The 17,785-nt window shown below is 37.5% G+C and overlaps 2 protein-coding genes across 10 annotated transcripts in view; one reads left to right on the top strand and one right to left on the bottom strand.

The window, feature by feature from the left end:
* tsc2 (TSC complex subunit 2) overlaps window positions 1–5,360 on the bottom strand; it is a 79,735-nt gene extending 74,375 nt beyond the window's left edge. For all 8 annotated transcript variants that reach the window (XR_012402443.1, XR_012402448.1, XR_012402449.1 and 5 more), the window contains exons 1-3: window positions 5,208–5,360; window positions 1,845–1,999; window positions 1,674–1,760 (exon numbers count right to left, since the gene is read on the bottom strand). Coding sequence is in view for 4 of the 8 variants with exons in the window: in XM_021475603.3 (XP_021331278.2) it covers window positions 1,674–1,760; window positions 1,845–1,979 (222 nt within the window). In the remaining 4 variants the exon portion in view is untranslated. The remainder of the gene's footprint in view (window positions 1–1,673; window positions 1,761–1,844; window positions 2,000–5,207) is intronic.
* Window positions 5,361–5,937: 577 nt separating this feature from the next.
* On the top strand, window positions 5,938–17,652 carry nthl1 (nth-like DNA glycosylase 1). 2 transcript variants are annotated; one of them, XM_001346607.8, is made up of 7 exons: window positions 5,938–6,315; window positions 7,630–7,883; window positions 7,955–8,125; window positions 12,164–12,323; window positions 14,302–14,407; window positions 14,495–14,756; window positions 17,450–17,652. In XM_001346607.8, the coding sequence occupies exons 1-7, from the start codon at window positions 6,078–6,080 to the stop codon at window positions 17,549–17,551; spliced, it is 1,293 nt and encodes a 430-aa protein (XP_001346643.3). In that variant the 5' UTR covers window positions 5,938–6,077; the 3' UTR covers window positions 17,552–17,652. The 2 variants fall into 2 exon arrangements, 1 of the variants encoding a protein (XP_001346643.3); XR_012382318.1 differs by lacking the exon at window positions 12,164–12,323.
* The last annotated feature ends 133 nt before the right edge of the window (window positions 17,653–17,785 follow it).

The following is a 17,785-nucleotide window of genomic DNA, read 5'->3' as shown; positions in this document are numbered from 1 at the left end:
ACTATGTAAAAAGATGTACATAAAATGAGCTATAGTTATCTATGTATATAACAATGATATCTGAGATAGAATATAAACACAGACAGATAATAAACTTACAGACAATAGCCCCTTTCACACATACAGACCTTTCCGGAAAATTGCCGGCAATTTTCCGGAAAGGTTGTATGTGTGAACAGGCCCTTTTTGAAAATACCGGTAAATTCGTTCTGACTATTTTCCGGAAAGAGAAGTTGTAACATTACCGGTAATTTGCCGGAATGATGCGCTGTGTAAATGCAGAAGAAAGATTGCCGTAATAAGCGCGTGCACGTCTAGAACATGCTGACGTGAGACGTCTGCTTTAGCCAATCAAAACAGTCAGACGCATTCATGTCCGTGCGGTTTATGAGAATAAAAGCCTTTGAATATTTTTCCAGACACATTTAGCTGCTAGAAGTTAGTCAGATCACGTTTATATGTTCTTCTTAATGCCAACTGTGTAAATAATCATCGATGAGATGCTTATGATAAGCCGTTGTTTGTTTACCTTCAAGCTTTGCGTGTGCCTTTGAAACAGCCTGTGAGCGCCTGCACACGCACATATTATGAACATCTCGACATGAGAAAGTGATCCTGCGAAAGTTGTTCACAATATTGATCATCCACAGAGTTTGTAATTTAGTCAAATGTTTACAAATACAAGCGCAGCCGTTTAAAGCTCATTTGTGGTGAATGATGTCAGAATTTACCGGTATTTTGGAATGGATGTGTGAATGCTCTTTTCCGGAAAATTTCCGTAACGTCCTCACCTGTGTGAACAGCGCTTTTTTGAATATACCGGTAAAGTCGTTCCGGAAATTTTCCAGATATTTACCGGTATCACTGTGTGAAAGGGGCTAATGCTTCTACAGATGATCACAGGATGAGTGGATTGTAAGTGTCTTCTTGTATAGCGTATTCTTTTTAAATGAGGTAAATAACTGATTCTAACTGTCAGAATGTTTCTATGGCAACAACAAGTTAAAAGAAGCTAAATGACTAGGCATCAACTTATGGTTTCTGAATACTAATATTTAGTAGATGATCCAGCACAGAGACTATTTTCATTCCATAATTTATTACTCTTAGGTGATGCTCATTTTTTAGAAACACTGTGATAAAAGCTTCAGTATTTAACTCACAATTGACTTGACAACTGAATTTTATACCATCATAAGAGAGTTACCTGGACATTTACTGTAAAAATAAAGACATATGCTAATTTTACAGCAATGCAAGGGTTAAACAGTTAAGTTTTACCATTTTTTTATCTGTTCAGCCGATTTCCGGACCTCACAGGAGCACTTTTATCTTAGCTTAGCATAAATCATTGAATCAGATTAGACCATTAGCATCTCTCTCAAAAAAATCCCCAAGGAGTTTAGATAATTTTCCTAATTAAAGCTTGACTCTTCTGTAGATTCATCACATACTAAAACCCACGAACAAATGAAACACTGCTTTTTTCACGTCTGATAAATAGATAGGAACTAAACTCGGCCTACTTTTACCTCAAACCTACTTTTTAAAAAATCTGCTCCTTTAAAACCTAGAAATGTAAATTTAAGACCTAGAACACACTATTTTTAAGGTCTTAAGATTATGACTCTGAGGTTGTAGACTTAAATCAAAGATTTGAACACCCTCCTCACCTCCTCAAACCTCTTCGTTTTCGCCAATTCACAAACATGATTAACCATCCTGATGCGATGGTTCAGGCTGTACTCCGACGTGAGCTCCTGAATGAGCGGAAGAAAGAGAGTATGTAAGGAATAATATATGAGGTCATGGAGAAGCATAGAAGATGTTGGAGTATTTCTGACCATCAGGATGTCCAGTGTAATGATGTATTCAGAGGGTTTGTTGTCAGCTTGTTTATGGTGCGGCCTAGTGGGCCCGAGGCCAAAAATGCCCTTAAATTTGTCCCTCAACGACTCTTTACTGGGCTGTTTATTCATTTTAACAGCAGTGAGAGAGCCTGAAACAGAGAATGAGACATACTTTAGTGGCTTAGATAAGTAATAAAAAATAAAAAGCAAAAATGTGGGTGAAATCATTTAAACTTAGTCTAGTTTGCTATTATTTCATGAGTAAATTTCCATTTATTAAATATTACAAGTCTGACAAATGATTTAAAGTATGAGAATTTAGATAAAATATAACTGACAGGTATTAAAATTGTAAAATAAAACCGATAATCAGTCAAATACGACAACTTTATTCAACTTTTCTTTTATTTCTTCAGTTAATTTCAAATCTAATCATTTGTCAAACTTGTAATATTTAATTATAAATATTGATATAAAATATATTTGATGGGTGTTAAAATAAAAAAATATATCGGTTAAACCGATAATTTTTCCAAACAGATATGATTTAGTCTAGTTTGCTCCTATTAAACAAGTAATTTTCAATTGATTAAATATGACAAGTCTGACAAATATCTAAAGTATGAAAATTGAGATAAAAAATAATCAATGGGTGTTAAAATTGTAAAATAAAACCGATAATCAGTCAAAAATGACAACTTTAGTCAACCTTTCTGTTGTTTCTTCAGTTATTCTCAATTGATATCATTTGTCAGATGTGTATTATTGAAACTTTAACAAGTAAGTGATCCGACAGAATTTTACGAGTTTAAATCAGTGTTTCTCAACTGGTGGGTCGCGGGAACATTTTCAGTGGGTCGCGGAGTGTGTGGTCAAAATAACAACAAAAGTTTAATTTTAACCTTATTTTGACTTTTATTTTGAAATGCGTGCACGGCAACCCTACTGTTAGACATGTTAAATTTCTTTTAATTATAGAAACAAATATGTCAAAGCGCAAGTACGACCCCGAATATGTAAAGTGTGGATTCAAATATATTGATGACAAAAAAAGACTTAAATCCTCAGTGTGTCATAAGTAGTGAGGTGCTCTCACAAGAGAGGCTTCTAATTTAAAACGACATTTAGAAACCAGACAACATGTTTTATTAACAGTTCAGTTTAGTTCATGGTAACTGAACCTTTCCTTTCCCTAACTACTGTTAACATTATTTGTCGTTTTTACTTTGTAATATTTCTATAATTTAATACATTTTGTTAAATGACAGAGATAAAGTATTGTTTATTTGTAAGTCTTGGATGATTTATCGGTCACTTGTGTATGTTAGCAAACAAATACAAATTAATTATAATTCCTAAAATTGTATTGTAGCTCCTAAAAATTTGGGTTGCGGCTTAATGACCATGTAAAAATGTGGGTCCCATGGCCAAACCAGTTGAGAAGAACCCCTGGTTTAAATGACGGATTTGTTGAAGGATACGGGTAAAGTATAAAGATTTTAAATAACAATTGAAGAGTATTTTAGGACTGCACCAAATGAGGTAAAGATGGTTTTATTCATTTGTTCATTCTTAAACAATGACAACTTGTGACTTCGTCCCTATATTGTTTACCACGCTACTTTGAAAAGCAAGTATGACTTCAAAACAACATTAGCATGATTTAAATAGAATAATATATTGGTTAAACCAAACATTCTTCCAAACAGATCAATTTTAGTCTAGTTTGCTCTTATTACACAAGTAATTTTCAATGCATTAAATATGACAAGTCTGATAAATGATTTAAAGTATGAAAATTGAGATAAAATATAATCAACAGATGTCAAAATTGTAAAATAAAACCGATAATAAGAAAAAAAGACTAGTCAACCTTTCTGTTATTTCTTCAGTTATTCTAAATTGATATTATTTGTCAGATGTGTGTTATTTAAAATTTAACAAGTAAGTAATCCGACAGAATTTTACGAAAGTTTAAATGATTGAATCATTGAAGGATACAGGTAAAGTATAAAAATTTTAAATGACAATTAAAGAGTATTTTGGGACTGCACTGACTGAGGTAAAGATGGTTTTATTTTCGCACATTCAATAAACAAGCTTAGTGTTAGTTAATGATCACATTTGTGGGTGAACAGTCACTTTAAGATTTCTTATGCTATAAAAGACATAAAATAGTCCTCGAATAGTCTTATAGTAGAGTTTCTAGTTCAGAAAAAAGTAAACAACTTTGTAGAGGTAAAGTTGGTTTTATATTTAGATATTCAGACATTCTCCTTAATAATATAATTTCAGAAAAGTATTCTTGGAAAATTCTAAATAGGGAAATCATATTAGCAGCCAATGATTATCAAAGTACAGCATTGTTTACAGTCAATTAGATAGTGCTAATATTGTTTTGCAGTCATATTTACATGCTAATTCTGAGCAAATATTCAATTCGGCGAGGTAAACAATATAGAGACAGTTAAATGAACGAATGTGCAAATATAAAACCAACTTTACCTCAATAACAACTTTAAATATGTGTTCTCTGGGACATGTCACTACTGTTTAAAAGCACTAGTAGACCTCAGATCTGCATGTTTGGATTGTCAGACCTGAAATATCACATAAACCAGGGGTTCCCAAACTTTTCAGCTCGCGACCCCAAAAATAATCATATCAGTGGCTCGCGACCCCCATTTTTCAAGGTGGTTGTACTGTAAATATGTAAACGTTGCAGACACAACTATAGGCAAATATAAACATGAGCTTATTGACAACACAAAAATGCAATAGTCTATTAGCCATATAATGTTTTTTAAAGTAATTTATGGATTTAATTACATTTTGCTTTTAAAATTAAAGGCTGATGACTGATTGTTATTTTTATGTTGCTGTTACTTTAATGCAACTATTAACTATATTCTGTCGGTTATGAATAAAATATGGTAATTCTAATAGTTTAATAAAACTTATTTGAGTTTTGGATATCACCAAGCGACCCCTTGTCATTGTCCCGTGACCCCCCAGGGGGTCCCGACCCCCACTTTGAGAACCACTGACGTAAACAAACTCATCTGCAGCATAAACAACAATATATCGCATTAATGTTTTGCATCTAATGGCAGAAAACAATGCACAGAAGCCAAACGACTGACACCTCGTGACAGTCCAGTTCAACTCAAGCACAAAAAAGCCTACATTTATAAGTAAACAAGACTAGAACACGTCACCTAGATATAAACGAAGGCAATCACTGAGTTTAAATACATGCAAAGTCCCGATATCACGAAATAAACAAGGTTAAATAAATAAATAACGCAGGATCAGACCATAGACAAGCCAATGCAATAAACAAACAGTGTTATTTACCGTCTGCGAGGGACAGGTGCGAGATGATGATGATGACGATGTAACGTTAAATAAGTGAGTCGCCCCTGATTTGTGCATTTATTTGACAGCGTCCCCCAGCAAAACTGCCCTGCTCTCACCAGCCCCCTTTACTGCCCTCCGGAAGTCATGCTTAATGCAAAGGCATGCACTTCCTTTAAAAACATGTCATGGTACATGACTGGGTAGAGCAGGGAATTGTAGTTCAAAGCTCATCGAAGGCGCGTTCACTTCAGAGGCGCAGGCGTATTAAGAAACTACAGTTGACTGAGAACTTCACGATTTAGTTCCTTCTCGCGCAATCAAGCGACTCGGTGATTCTTCTAAATGATTCATTCAAACCGGTTGTTGCTAGAAGGGATACAGCTGCGGTCGGGAGGTAACGATCATTATTTAGAATATTGATTAAATGACCCATAAATTGTATTATATTAACGTCTACCCCTACTTTAAAACCATCTCAGAAATGTAAAAACAGTAATTATATCGAGTATTATTTGTGTCATTTATTATATTACTCATTATATTGTTTCTATTAACATATTAACGTTGTATACTATTATCATTTACACTTCACAGTAATGTAAAAATATTAATTATTGTTGTACAGTGTTACAAAAATTTATATAGACAAAATATTGATGAGCATCCGCAGCTGTATCCCATCTAGAGAAACCGCAGAGGTGAAAGATCCGATTCAAACGAATGATTCATTCAGGAGTCGGACATCGGTTTCCGAAAGCATGGATTGGGATGTTGTTTTTAGGAGATGTCTTTTAGTTAAACTGAGGTGATATTTGTTACGTAAATTCAGGAAATATCAGCTAATGTCGAAGCCACGCTGGACTTTATATGTATATGTTTAGTCGTTTGACTGTAAGAATGAACTCTCCATATTTCACATCAGCTGCGTTAGACTCTTCTGCAACCGAGACTATGGGGAAAAGTACTATAAATAAAGACGGAATCCGCAGACTGCGATCAAGAATGGCTCAAGGGCTCAGATCTGAAGATGATCCTCCAAAAGTGAAAGCAGAAGTTCAGGAGAAGAGTATTTCAGATGATCCAACACACGCACACAATCCTGCAGGTGAGATGAACTGCACTGAACTTTTCCTAAATATTATAAATAATCAATATTTATATGATTATTGATCTGTGCTCTTTATAATTAATGCATGTGACTTATTAAAATCCATGTGAAACTAAAACATGCAATGCTGGTTTTGCTAGTGCACATTGTTATTCTTTAGGTAAACATTTAATCTGTGCAAGCTAATCCACTGAAAAAAATAAAGTTTGTTTTAGTAATCTTCAATCAAAGGTAGACGATTTGCTTCTGCATTTGGAGTAGTGGTCCGTCTCTGTTGACATCATGGCTTCAGCTATTTAGCCACGCCCGTCTTACCCTTAGTTTGCTAAGAGGGAATGATGCGCAAAAAGAAAGCTCCACCCCCTACTCAATATTCCATTAAAAGGACATTAACATACTGCCACGACATTGTCAACCACGCCCCTCTTACCATTAGATTGCTATGAGGGTATGATGTGCAAAAAGAAAACTCTGCCCCCTACTTAATATTCCGTACATCAACATACTGCCACAATATTTTTAAACACGACACTCTTATCATTAGTTTTCTATGCGGAAATGATTTTCAAAAAGAAAGCTCCGCCCCTACTTAATTTTCCAACAACGTACTGCCACAATATTCTTAACCACGCCCCTCTTACCGATAGTTTGCTATGAGGGAATGATGCACAAAAAGAAACCTCCACCCCCTACTCAATATTCTGTTGGAAGTACATCAACATACTGTCACCATATTCTTAACCACGCCCCTCTTACCGTTAGTTTGCTATGAAGGAATGATGCGCTAAAAAAGAGCTCCGCCCTCTACTCAATATTCCGTTGGAAATGCATAAACATACTGCCACAATATTTATAACCATGCCACTCTTACCGTTAGATTGCTATAGGGAAATGATATGCAAAAAGAAAGCTCCGCCCCTATTTAGTATTTCCTTGGAAGTACATCAACATACTGCCACAATAATCTTAACCACGCCCCTCTTACTGTTAGTTTGCTATGAAGGAATGATCCGCAACAAGAAAGCTCCGCCCTCTACTTAATATTCTATTAGAAGTACATTAACATTCTGCCACAATATTCTTAACCTCGCCCCTCTAATTGTTAGTTTGCTATGAGTGAATGATGCGCAACAAGAAAGCCCCGCCCCCTACTCAATATTCTATTGGAAGTACATCAACATTCTGCCACGATAGTCTTAACCACGCCCCTCTTATCGTTAGTTTGCTATGAGGGAATGATGCCCAAAAAGAAAGCTCCGCCCCCTACTCAATATTCCTGAATGAAATATATATTTTTTTTGTATTTTACAGATTGTGTGAAATCAACATCCTATAACACAACCTCAAAAATGAAAGAAGAACCAGATCAAGCCCTCCTGTCACCTAGAAAACGTGGGCGGGGCCATTTGAAGGTGGAGTATGAAACAGAAGGGGTGGGGCTTAAGAGGGAGCCTTATGATTGGCGAACGCAGCTGTCATTTATCAGGGAGATGCGGAGCAAACGAGATGCTCCTGTGGACCAAATGGGAGCAGAGAAATGCTACGACACACAGGGACTACCTGAGGTGAGCGAGAACCAATCACAGATCAGCACAGGTGATCAACAGCCAATCAGCTTACCTTTGTCTTTCTTTAGGTGCGACGTTACCAGGTGCTGATTTCTTTAATGTTGTCGAGTCAAACGAAAGATCAGGTGACGGCTGGTGCGATGCAGAGGTTACGTGAGCATGGGCTGAGTGTGGACGGCATCCTGAAGATGGATGACGAGACCTTGGGTAAACTCATCTACCCAGTGGGCTTCTGGAGGGTAAATGACACACATGTATTCAAATCCGTGTATGTGTAAACAGAGCAACGTATTTTGACAATAGCTAAGTTTCCATCCAAAGTTGAAAACTTGAAAACTGCAATATGGCATAAAGATTCGCGAATAAAGCAGCGTTTCCATCCAATGAGTCAAAGAGAACAGAAATGTCACTTCCTGATAAACTGCACAGATATATACACTAGATATCGCATAGGGACCCTGAGCATGCGTCAATAGCGTCGCCACATTGGTACAGTGCTCCCAGGACAAATGTCATTCAACCGCACTAGTCAAGACAGTGTTATTACGTGAAGATGCAAGACTTTAGCGCTGTCTGCGGGTGTAGTAACGAGCAAACAAAGAAATCAAAGCACAAAGGCAGAACATTTCATAGGTAATATTAAGTTTTTTACGTTTTTGTATGTTATGAACTTTAGTGCTAAACAGGTCACGTTATTGATGATTATACAGTCTCTTACTGCATTCACCATAAGTAGCACCACTCGCACTAAATACCCAGCTTATGCTAGTTTTGTTGAATAAAATCAGCAAACAATGCTAAAGAAATATGACAACGATATGCTGCGCTGTCAGAAACTTGTATTATTGTCGGCTAGTGAAGGAGTCGTTCATAACGGAGATTCATTCACAAACGAATCGCTCCCTCCGTCAGTATGAGAAGTGAAAGCAGGAGAGGACGTGTGTTTCAGGACACGGATTAGATCAAATTTAATAGGGAGGGTGGACAGGGCCGGCGCGTCCATAGAGGCGACCTAGGCGGCCTCTATGTCCGCGACACCTCCCTCACCACCCGTGTCCTCAGATATATTCGCGCATAGATGACAGAATAGAGAGAGCGGCGTCAGCGACACCTCCATCAGCACGTGTGTTCTCATTTATATCCCCGCATAGGGCGGCAGAATTGAGGTCCGTGACACCCGCGCGTCCTCAGTTATATCCGCGCATAGAGCGGCAGAATTGAGAGCGCAGTGTCCGCGACACCTCACCTCCCTCCCTCAGCACCCGCGCGTCCTCAGTTATATCTGCGCATAGTGCGCTGGAAAAGAGGTCCGCGACACCTCACTTCATTTTCATAACTGGTCACTTTCGTTTTCACATTGGGGTTGAGGGCGGCATGATCGTCCTCTGCCTAGAACGGCAGTTCAGCTTGCTCCGGCCCTGAGGGTGGATGGTACATTTCCGAACACACAAACACAAGCTTCTTGTCAGGAATGCCAATGCAATCACTTATCTATCAATGTAGAAAAGTGATGTAAAATTATAATTTTCGTAATAAAAAAAAAATAATTACATAGTAACATCCAGGAAAACTCCCGATCATAGATATATGTGTATATGTGTATATCTCTGGCTTTGGATGGCCACAGTCCTCCACTGTACCTTGGTCCCGCATTCATTTCAAAGGAGCTCTACCCTGTTCCAAAATGGCGGCTCTATTGACGCATTCCTTCCAATAGACAACAACAGGGTAGGCGACATCTAATGTGTGTATATATATATATATGTATAAACTGGAGCTAAATATCAGACAGAAAAATGTAGTTTTGTGCAATAGGAGAAGCAGCTGTGGGACTTTTTTCTTTTATAATATGTAATGTAATGTGTGCATTTATATAGGGCATTCATTGTAGCCATACACGCAATGCGCTCCACAATCATGAGAGGGGTCTCTCCACACCACCACCAGTGTGCAGCATCTACTTGGATCATACAACGGCAGCCACATGACAATGGCGCAAGTGCGCTCACCACACACCAGCTATTGCTGGAGTGGAGAGATAGTGGTAGAGCCAATTCGGTGAATGGGGATGATTGGGAGGCCATGATCGATAACGATGATGAAGGGAATTTGGCCAGGACTCCGGGGTTACACTTCTACTTTTTACGAAAAGTGCCATGGTCATTTTTAATGACCACAGAGAGTCAGGACCTTGGTTTAATGACTTATCCAAAAGATGGCGCTCACTGACAGTATCCACTTGTTAAGTGGTGACGTGTTTGTGACGTATGTATACTGTTTCCGGGTCTAGGCCGCCATTCATTTGAGTGGAGAAATCAGTCGTTTATGATCACGTTTTTTTCCTATCACACATTAAAGTTAATTTTACATAAAGTCATAGTGTACACAACAATCTCTGGGCTTGCTGCATAACAAATACCAAAAATTGTACAATTTATAAAAAATTAATCACTTTCTGGCTTATTTCTTTTTATCGGATATTAGGCATGGACATATATACTGCGATCGTGATTTTCGAAAGTATTAAATCGCTTTGTGAACGTTTATTATTACCATTTCATGAGTCTCCCCTTTCAGTTGAATAGAGCGCTTGGACCTGGAAGCCGCTTCGCGTGACGTCACACTTAACAAGCGGATAGTGTCCCCTTCTCTATACTGGGGCATTAGAACTTACACAGACCACAGATTGGGCATCCCCTGCTGGCCCCACTAACACCACTGCCAACAGGAACCTATTTTTTCCCATGTGGTCTCCCATCCAGGCACTGACTAGGCTTAGCCCTGCTTAGCTTCAGTGAGTAACCAGTATTGGGCTGCAGGGTGATATGGCTATTATGGTGATATTAATAAATGAGTTGCACTTCAGAAGATGAAATGTAATGAACGCGCTGTGGTTTTTAGAAGAGTGAGACACTCTTTGGAAGTGCAGACAAATACTCAAGACAGTTCTGGAGGAAATAATAATAATAGAATAATAATAATAATACTAAACCACTGTGATGACAGACTTTGGCTGAGGGATTTTAGAAATGATCAAAACAACATTTCAGATGTTTTACAATGTACTGAAAACGCTGCTTTGTCCAAAAGGCTTAGTCCCTTAATTAATCTAAGGTCGCCACAGTGGAATAAACCACCAACTTATCCAGCATATGTTTTACGCAGCGGATGCCCTTCACTGGGAAACCTCCATACAAACTCATTCACACTCAGGGCCGGCCCGTGGCATAGGCAGTATAGGCAAATGCTAAGGGCGCTGTACATCCAGGGGGGCGCCAGAAATGAGCGCGGTTAAGTTGGTTTTGTTTTCGATATTCCTGACACATTCAGTTATAGACGGCAATAACTCAAAAACCTCTTACTCTAAAAACATCTAAAGTGTGTTTCCTACAAAAAGAAAAAGCTGTTAATGTTTCACAGCTGTCTTTTTCTTTTCTTTTTTTTTTTGCTCGACATTACGACCACTGCCCTCGCAGTATGCATTTAGCCGGGAGAGCTCGCTCTCAGTAAGGGACCGTCGGAAATGTGCTTTTTTTTTTTTTTCTTTTTTTTTTGCTCCGTCCTGTTTTTTTCCGTTTTCTCCCCACTTTATTTTAAACACAGCTAATTTTCTCTAAAATGAGCACAAACACTTACTAAATTAGTTGGATGCTTTCATTATAGATCTGTGCATTCTTACCTTAACACCTCTGTTATCAAACAAACACAATGCGAGATTCATTTGCTGCTCTTCACTAAATAACTATAGTAACTTTAATCAATATGCAAATACAATTAAAAGTGAAATAGATTTTATAGCTTTATTTAATTTCAGTGTAGGCCATCAATTTTAATAGGCTAAACCTTTTATTTTATTGTCAATATTTTGTAGTGTTTGCTATGTATTCTATCATTTGAAGCTATTTGTTGTCCCATTTTTTATACATTCCAACGTTTTATACATTCCAACGTTATTATATGATCTGTTTAACAAAATCACATGACTTATGATGCACTATGCTGAAATTAAACAGTAAATGTTTTTCCATCGTAGTTTACAGCTTCTGACAAAACCTAAATGTATATTGCACAAAGCAATGATTTGTATTGTATTCTATTGATCGCTCATTCTTGATTGCTCTACTTGTTTTTTTAAAGGCACCACAGGGCAGTGTAGTTCAATTGATGTATGTCATTATATTGTAATTTCAGTTTGTATGCTGTTGTTATTAAAAAATAATTAAAGGAAAAGCTTGATGATCAAAACATAGCTAATCAAAACTTAACCCCTGTTTTAGACAAAGGTGAAGTACATCAAACAGGCCACAGCTCTAATCCAGCAGGAGTTCGGTGGAGACATCCCTAATACAGTAGAGGGTCTGATACGTCTACCGGGCGTTGGACCTAAGATGGCCCACCTGGCCATGGACATTGCCTGGAATCAGGTTTCAGGCATTGGTAAGCGGGAAGTTAACACCTTAAAGTCCGCATGAACCAGAAGCTGCAACCTTTTTTCTCATATTGTGATGCAGTTCCTGGAGAAACAGAATATTAAATGAGGAAACAGTGGGCGTGGCTTGTTTTTTCAACTATACATTTATTATGCTGATTGGATGTAGTAAATTAGCCCTTTTATTCTGAAAGATGGGGAAAATGGTCTGGGTAAAGTTATTACAACCTAACAGAATTCTCCTGCTCACCATATCTGTTTGTTGTCAAAACTGACAGCTGGAGGGGTGTGGTTAAGTATGTTAGCCACGCCCAATACCTCAGACAGACCTAGGCTGTTTCTCAATATGCGTTCTTCAGCGGTCTTGCGTCCTCGTGTTCTCGTGAAACGTCATCAACAGCTGCCTAAGTTCAGTTCCAATACTCAAGACCGTAAGTACGGAGGACGCGTGAAACTTCCCGGATGTGTTGTTGATATCAAGGACGCACCGATGCAGACTTTAGCACCGAACTCGCTCTGGAAGTCCCAGAAGTCATTGCGGCTGGAGGTGGGAAGCGCAGCATTTTATCTAGATTTATTATTAAAGTTCATAGATATGAACTATTTACCTCAGGAGTTTCCGTAAATGAAACGGTGAAAGTAAACATTAACATGAACATCTTAATAAAGGAATAAACACATTAAGGGTTGTTTGTTTGCTGAAATTCGTATTAAAATCTGTTTTATTTATATTGTGCAGAGTATATTTATAATGTTTTTATGCAAAGTATATATTTTGAAAAGAGGAAAAACAATAAATCTTTGTATGAGTGCTGTAATGTTTAAATAATTTACTATTTAAAACACGTGAAGGTCATGTGACCATCAGGAAGAACGCAGCACCTCAATTCTTAAAGGACGCGTTCTCTGCCCTCGCGGTCTCCTGAGTTCGTTCTTTCGAGGACACCCGGCAAGACCGCTCTCCACAAGAACACAAGTCCGTTCTTGGAATTGAGAAACAGCACTAATCTGAGAATTTAACTCAAAACAAACAGGAAGTGCATTTTCAGATTTTAATTTTAGATTACTAAGAACATTTTCTTTTTCTTCATAATGACATGCACGGATGAATTGTTCACCACAAAACTAGCTGACAAAATCAAATGATTAGTTTTGATTTTATTTATACTTTAAGTCTAAACACAAAGATACTTTGGTCAAGCCAGTGTAAGTAAAGGCACATTAGATAATTTAGATAATGTATTCATTACAAACAAAGGCGTAGTTTGATGATGGTGTGACTAAGTGTGGAATTAGGGGAGTTGTAGTCTTCATCATTTTACAGGACTCCTCCTGAAATCATGTTGATGGTTGAGTAAAGTATTGAACGCTTACTATCATGGTAGTATGAAGCAGAGTAAAGCTGAAAACCGTGGAAGTGAAACATAAGAAACGCAATTGCTGGTGAGACGAGTATATAGTGTTCATGCAAAGCATCCTATAATATTTACTCAATGAGACCTTTAAAGGTCTTGTTAAATGAAAATACAGTTTTTTAGATGTTAGAATCAGATATGTATAAGCTAGTGTGCTCCAAAACAGATACAAAATTCACGTTTAGAAGAAATAAAACTGATATAAACCTCCAAAGTTTGCAGTTTGTTACTTCAGCCTAAATGGATCAGTGATTTTATTCACCTCACCTCATATTTCAGTTTCTCATCAAATCTTCTGACCAATCATATGCTCTCTAGTATCTAACATACCCCGCCCCCTTCTTCTCATTTGCTTCTCATGTAATGCGCTTGAGCTCAACCACTCTGACTGGCAGAGCTGTGTTAAAAACAAAATGCCATTGGCTGTTTTTATAAAAGGGGAGGGGCAAATCTATGCCCCACCCTCTTGTTATTTTCAGTTGAGATTGCATCAAAACACTGCACATTTCAAAGCACTTCATGGGACCTTTAAATTGGAAGTTGTTTTCTGAGTGTGTGTATGTTTGTGTAGGTGTTGACACCCACGTGCATCGAATTTCAAACCGCCTCGGATGGACCAAGAAGGAGACCAAGACACCAGAGGAGACACGGAGAGCTCTTGAGGAGTGGTTGCCACGGTAACCTCTATTTTCGCTCCTGTTGTTGCTAACGTTCATCTCTAATAGACAAACTATTTCTATTGAGCATCATGACTTTTCTTGTAGAGATCTGTGGAGCGAGATCAACTGGCTGCTGGTGGGCTTCGGGCAGCAGGTGTGTTTACCTGTTGGACCGTTGTGCTCCGTGTGTTTAAACCAGCACACCTGTCCCTCCGCACACCGATCATCTCCCAGCAAGAAGATCAAGTCCAGCCCTGCAAAACCCAACAACAAGCTAGCATCTCCGACAGCGCTGGTTAAAGAGGAACCAGAGGACACATCTGCACAAAGAGTCTCACATCAGAGAAGGAAAAACACCGGCCCACAGGTGAAGCTGTGCTATATGACAATATACAGATGAAGCCTAAATTATTAGCCCGCCTGTATATTTCTGTTTAACTGAGAGAAGATTATATTACATATTTCTAAACGTAATAGTTTTAATAGCTCATTTCTAATCACTGATTTCGTTTATCTTTGCCATGACAGTAAATAATATTTAACTACATATTTTTAAGGCACTAGTATTCAGCTTAAACTGACATTTAAAGACTTAACTAGGTTAATTAGGGCAAGTCATTGTATAACAGTGGTTTGTTCGGTAGACAATGGAAAAAACATTGCTTAAAGAGCACCTATGGTAAAAATCATCTTTTGTAAGCTGTTTGCACAGAACAGTCTGTAAATGTCACATCCGTCAGTGACCACCTGAGGGCGCTGTAGTGCATCAGGACTCAGAAGGCACTACAGCGTCCCAAAAAGACTACAATTCCATACATACCACGCGCATACACCGGAACACACACACTGATCTGTCATCACATCTGTTCTGTGTTACCGTTGATTATCTGGACTATATATTCCATCATTCCACCGTTGTTTGTTATCGCGTTGATTGTCTTTCTTGTCTCCAGTTCCAGTAAGTCTGTTATTCCGAGTTGTTGTTCTTGATCTTGTTCTTGTTTCTTGCTATAGTCTAGTTCGTGTTTATCAGCCTTAGTTTCTTGTTTTGTTTGTTTGTTTGTTACTTTGCACATTGATATTTTTGGATTTTTGTTCACTGTTTTTGCACTATATTATATAAAAATCTGCACTTGAGTCCGCTATCTTTTGTTCCCATTTTTGTTATTGTTTTGATCACTTTAAACGTGACAGTAGATATAGAGTCCTCAGTCATATTGGAGTGATATAAAGACAATAAGCCTCTTTTTTTTAATTTACTGACGTTAAAATAGGATCCAAATCCCTCCCATTTTGAGGCCGACCGCAACGTGACGTAGGAGTGTGGTTTCCCCGCCAACCGAATTGATATACAGCCGCATATTAACATGTCTTCGTAATAATGCGTATGCTGCCCTTAGTCACAACGCGAAGGCTGAGGTTCCTTTTTCACAGATGTTTAATGCACTTATCGACACAGATGCCGACATCAACACCGTAGAACTGTATAAATGATTACAATAACAACATCAGATACATTCACATACATAAGGATTAAGCATATATCTTTAAAATAATTAATGAACAAAAATACATTCACATACCACTTTGCCTGCTTGTAAACTAAGAGAGGAGGGATACATCCTTCGAATTCTTGATTATAGCACTAATAACTTACAAAAGAAACGTCCTTAAATCTTGCCGTTACTTTCCTCTTTCACTTTCATGCGAGTGCCAAACCCGGAAGTAGGATTGTAGCTGGGCAAGATGGGAATGAAATTAAAAAACGTCCAAAACCGTCAGAATAAAAAAACTTTTGCTAAAATAAACCATAGATCAGTAAATAAGTCAACAATAAGCAGTTTAAAATTATCAAAAATTATACAAATTAAACTAATCACAAGTTATTGAAGAAAACACGTTTAAAGTACACTAGCGCCATCTAGTGGAAACAAAATACCACTGCTTTATGACAGCAGTTACAATGCGTATAATCATATCAACAAGACAGGACGTGCGCAAAGCAACTGGGATTAAAAGATCTGTTCAGCTCTCTGTGATCATCAATTATCATCAAATGTGATCAAGAGTGAGTTTTAAAAGTTTTAATTGTTTTTAAAGCAGTGAATTTAAAGAATTACAGCGATTTACTTATCACCTCAGCCACATGTCAGTACAATTATTAAGGAAGACCCTTCAATCCCGGTTTGTGGACATTAAATTAGGTTTATTTTGTACCTTTACATAACGGATATCCACATAGCAGTGTATCCTGTCAAATTTGCGTGCAAAAACAGTGTAAAGTTAAACATGTGCGCTGTGTGTGTTTGTCTGTGTGTCACACAACGACATTGTGTGTGACTCATTGCAACTCCACAACAAATACATCAAATAATCATTGGGAAAGTTCTTACTGTAGTATTTCTCACAAACGTTATGTGAGATCTGCTTGCTTTTTGTCTGTCACTGCGCCGAGGCGGAGACTGAGGCACACTCTGACCGGCACGTGTGAACTGTGGGCGGGCAGTACTAGCATTAAAGGCACAGGCCACAAAAACAAAAACTACATACAGCTATAATAAATAATCGGATGGATGTTTTGAGCTGAAACTTTACAGACACATTCTGGAGACACAAAAGACCTAGCTTAAATCTTGAAAAAGGGGTCAAATTTCTGCCCTTTAAGGGGGCTAATGAATTCGCCTTAAAATGGCTTTTAAAAACTGCTTTTATTCTAGCTTAAATAAAACAAATAAGACCTTTTCCAGAAGAAAAAAATATTATAGGAAATACTGTGAGAAATTCCTTACTCTGTTAAACATCATTTGGGAAATATTTAGGAAAGAAAACAAAAATAACAGGAGGGTGAATAATTTTGTCTTCAACTGTATGTTTGTGTATGTTAATATATATATTTTATAACATATATATATATATATATATATATATATATATATATATATATATATATATATATATATATATATATATATATAAAACTTTTATTGATTTCACAAATGTTGACAACTGTGTATCAAAACATGAGATGACTTATATCGTGATTTTTTTCAAATCACATAGCTCAACCAACAGGATCTGTCAGCATCAAGACAAGAAACTCCATCTCTTGCCAGAAACAGGAGGAAGGGGAGAGCAGGAGCGCCACTATCTGGACAGACTTAACAGCACAGACCTGCACCTTCACACCAGACACAAACCACAGCAGAGGATCAGTAGATTAGTTTTGTAGAATTGCTTATTAATAAATCGTAACTAAATGGAAACTACAAAGTGTTTAATATTTGTTTTAAAGGTTCAGAACAGCACATATCAAACGCCTCTTATTATATCATTCATTATTTTTATTATTCCATTATTCATTGCATTGTTTTCTACATGTAATGAAAAATGCTGACA

The sequence above is a fragment of the Danio rerio genome, chromosome 1, assembly GCF_049306965.1.
Source record: "Danio rerio strain Tuebingen ecotype United States chromosome 1, GRCz12tu, whole genome shotgun sequence".
Taxonomy (NCBI): Eukaryota; Metazoa; Chordata; class Actinopteri; order Cypriniformes; family Danionidae; genus Danio; species Danio rerio.
Note: the sequence above shows the minus strand (reverse complement) of the source record. Positions and strands in the feature narration are given on the sequence as shown.

Coding starts and splice junctions, on each gene's coding strand:
- nthl1 (XM_001346607.8), top strand. CDS start 6,078: ATGTATATGTTTAGTCGTTTGACTGTAAGAATGAACTCTCCATATTTC. Junction 7,884..7,954: donor ACACACAGGGACTACCTGAG/GTGAGCGAGAAC, acceptor GTCTTTCTTTAG/GTGCGACGTTACCAGGTGCT. Junction 12,324..14,301: donor GAATCAGGTTTCAGGCATTG/GTAAGCGGGAAG, acceptor ATGTTTGTGTAG/GTGTTGACACCCACGTGCAT.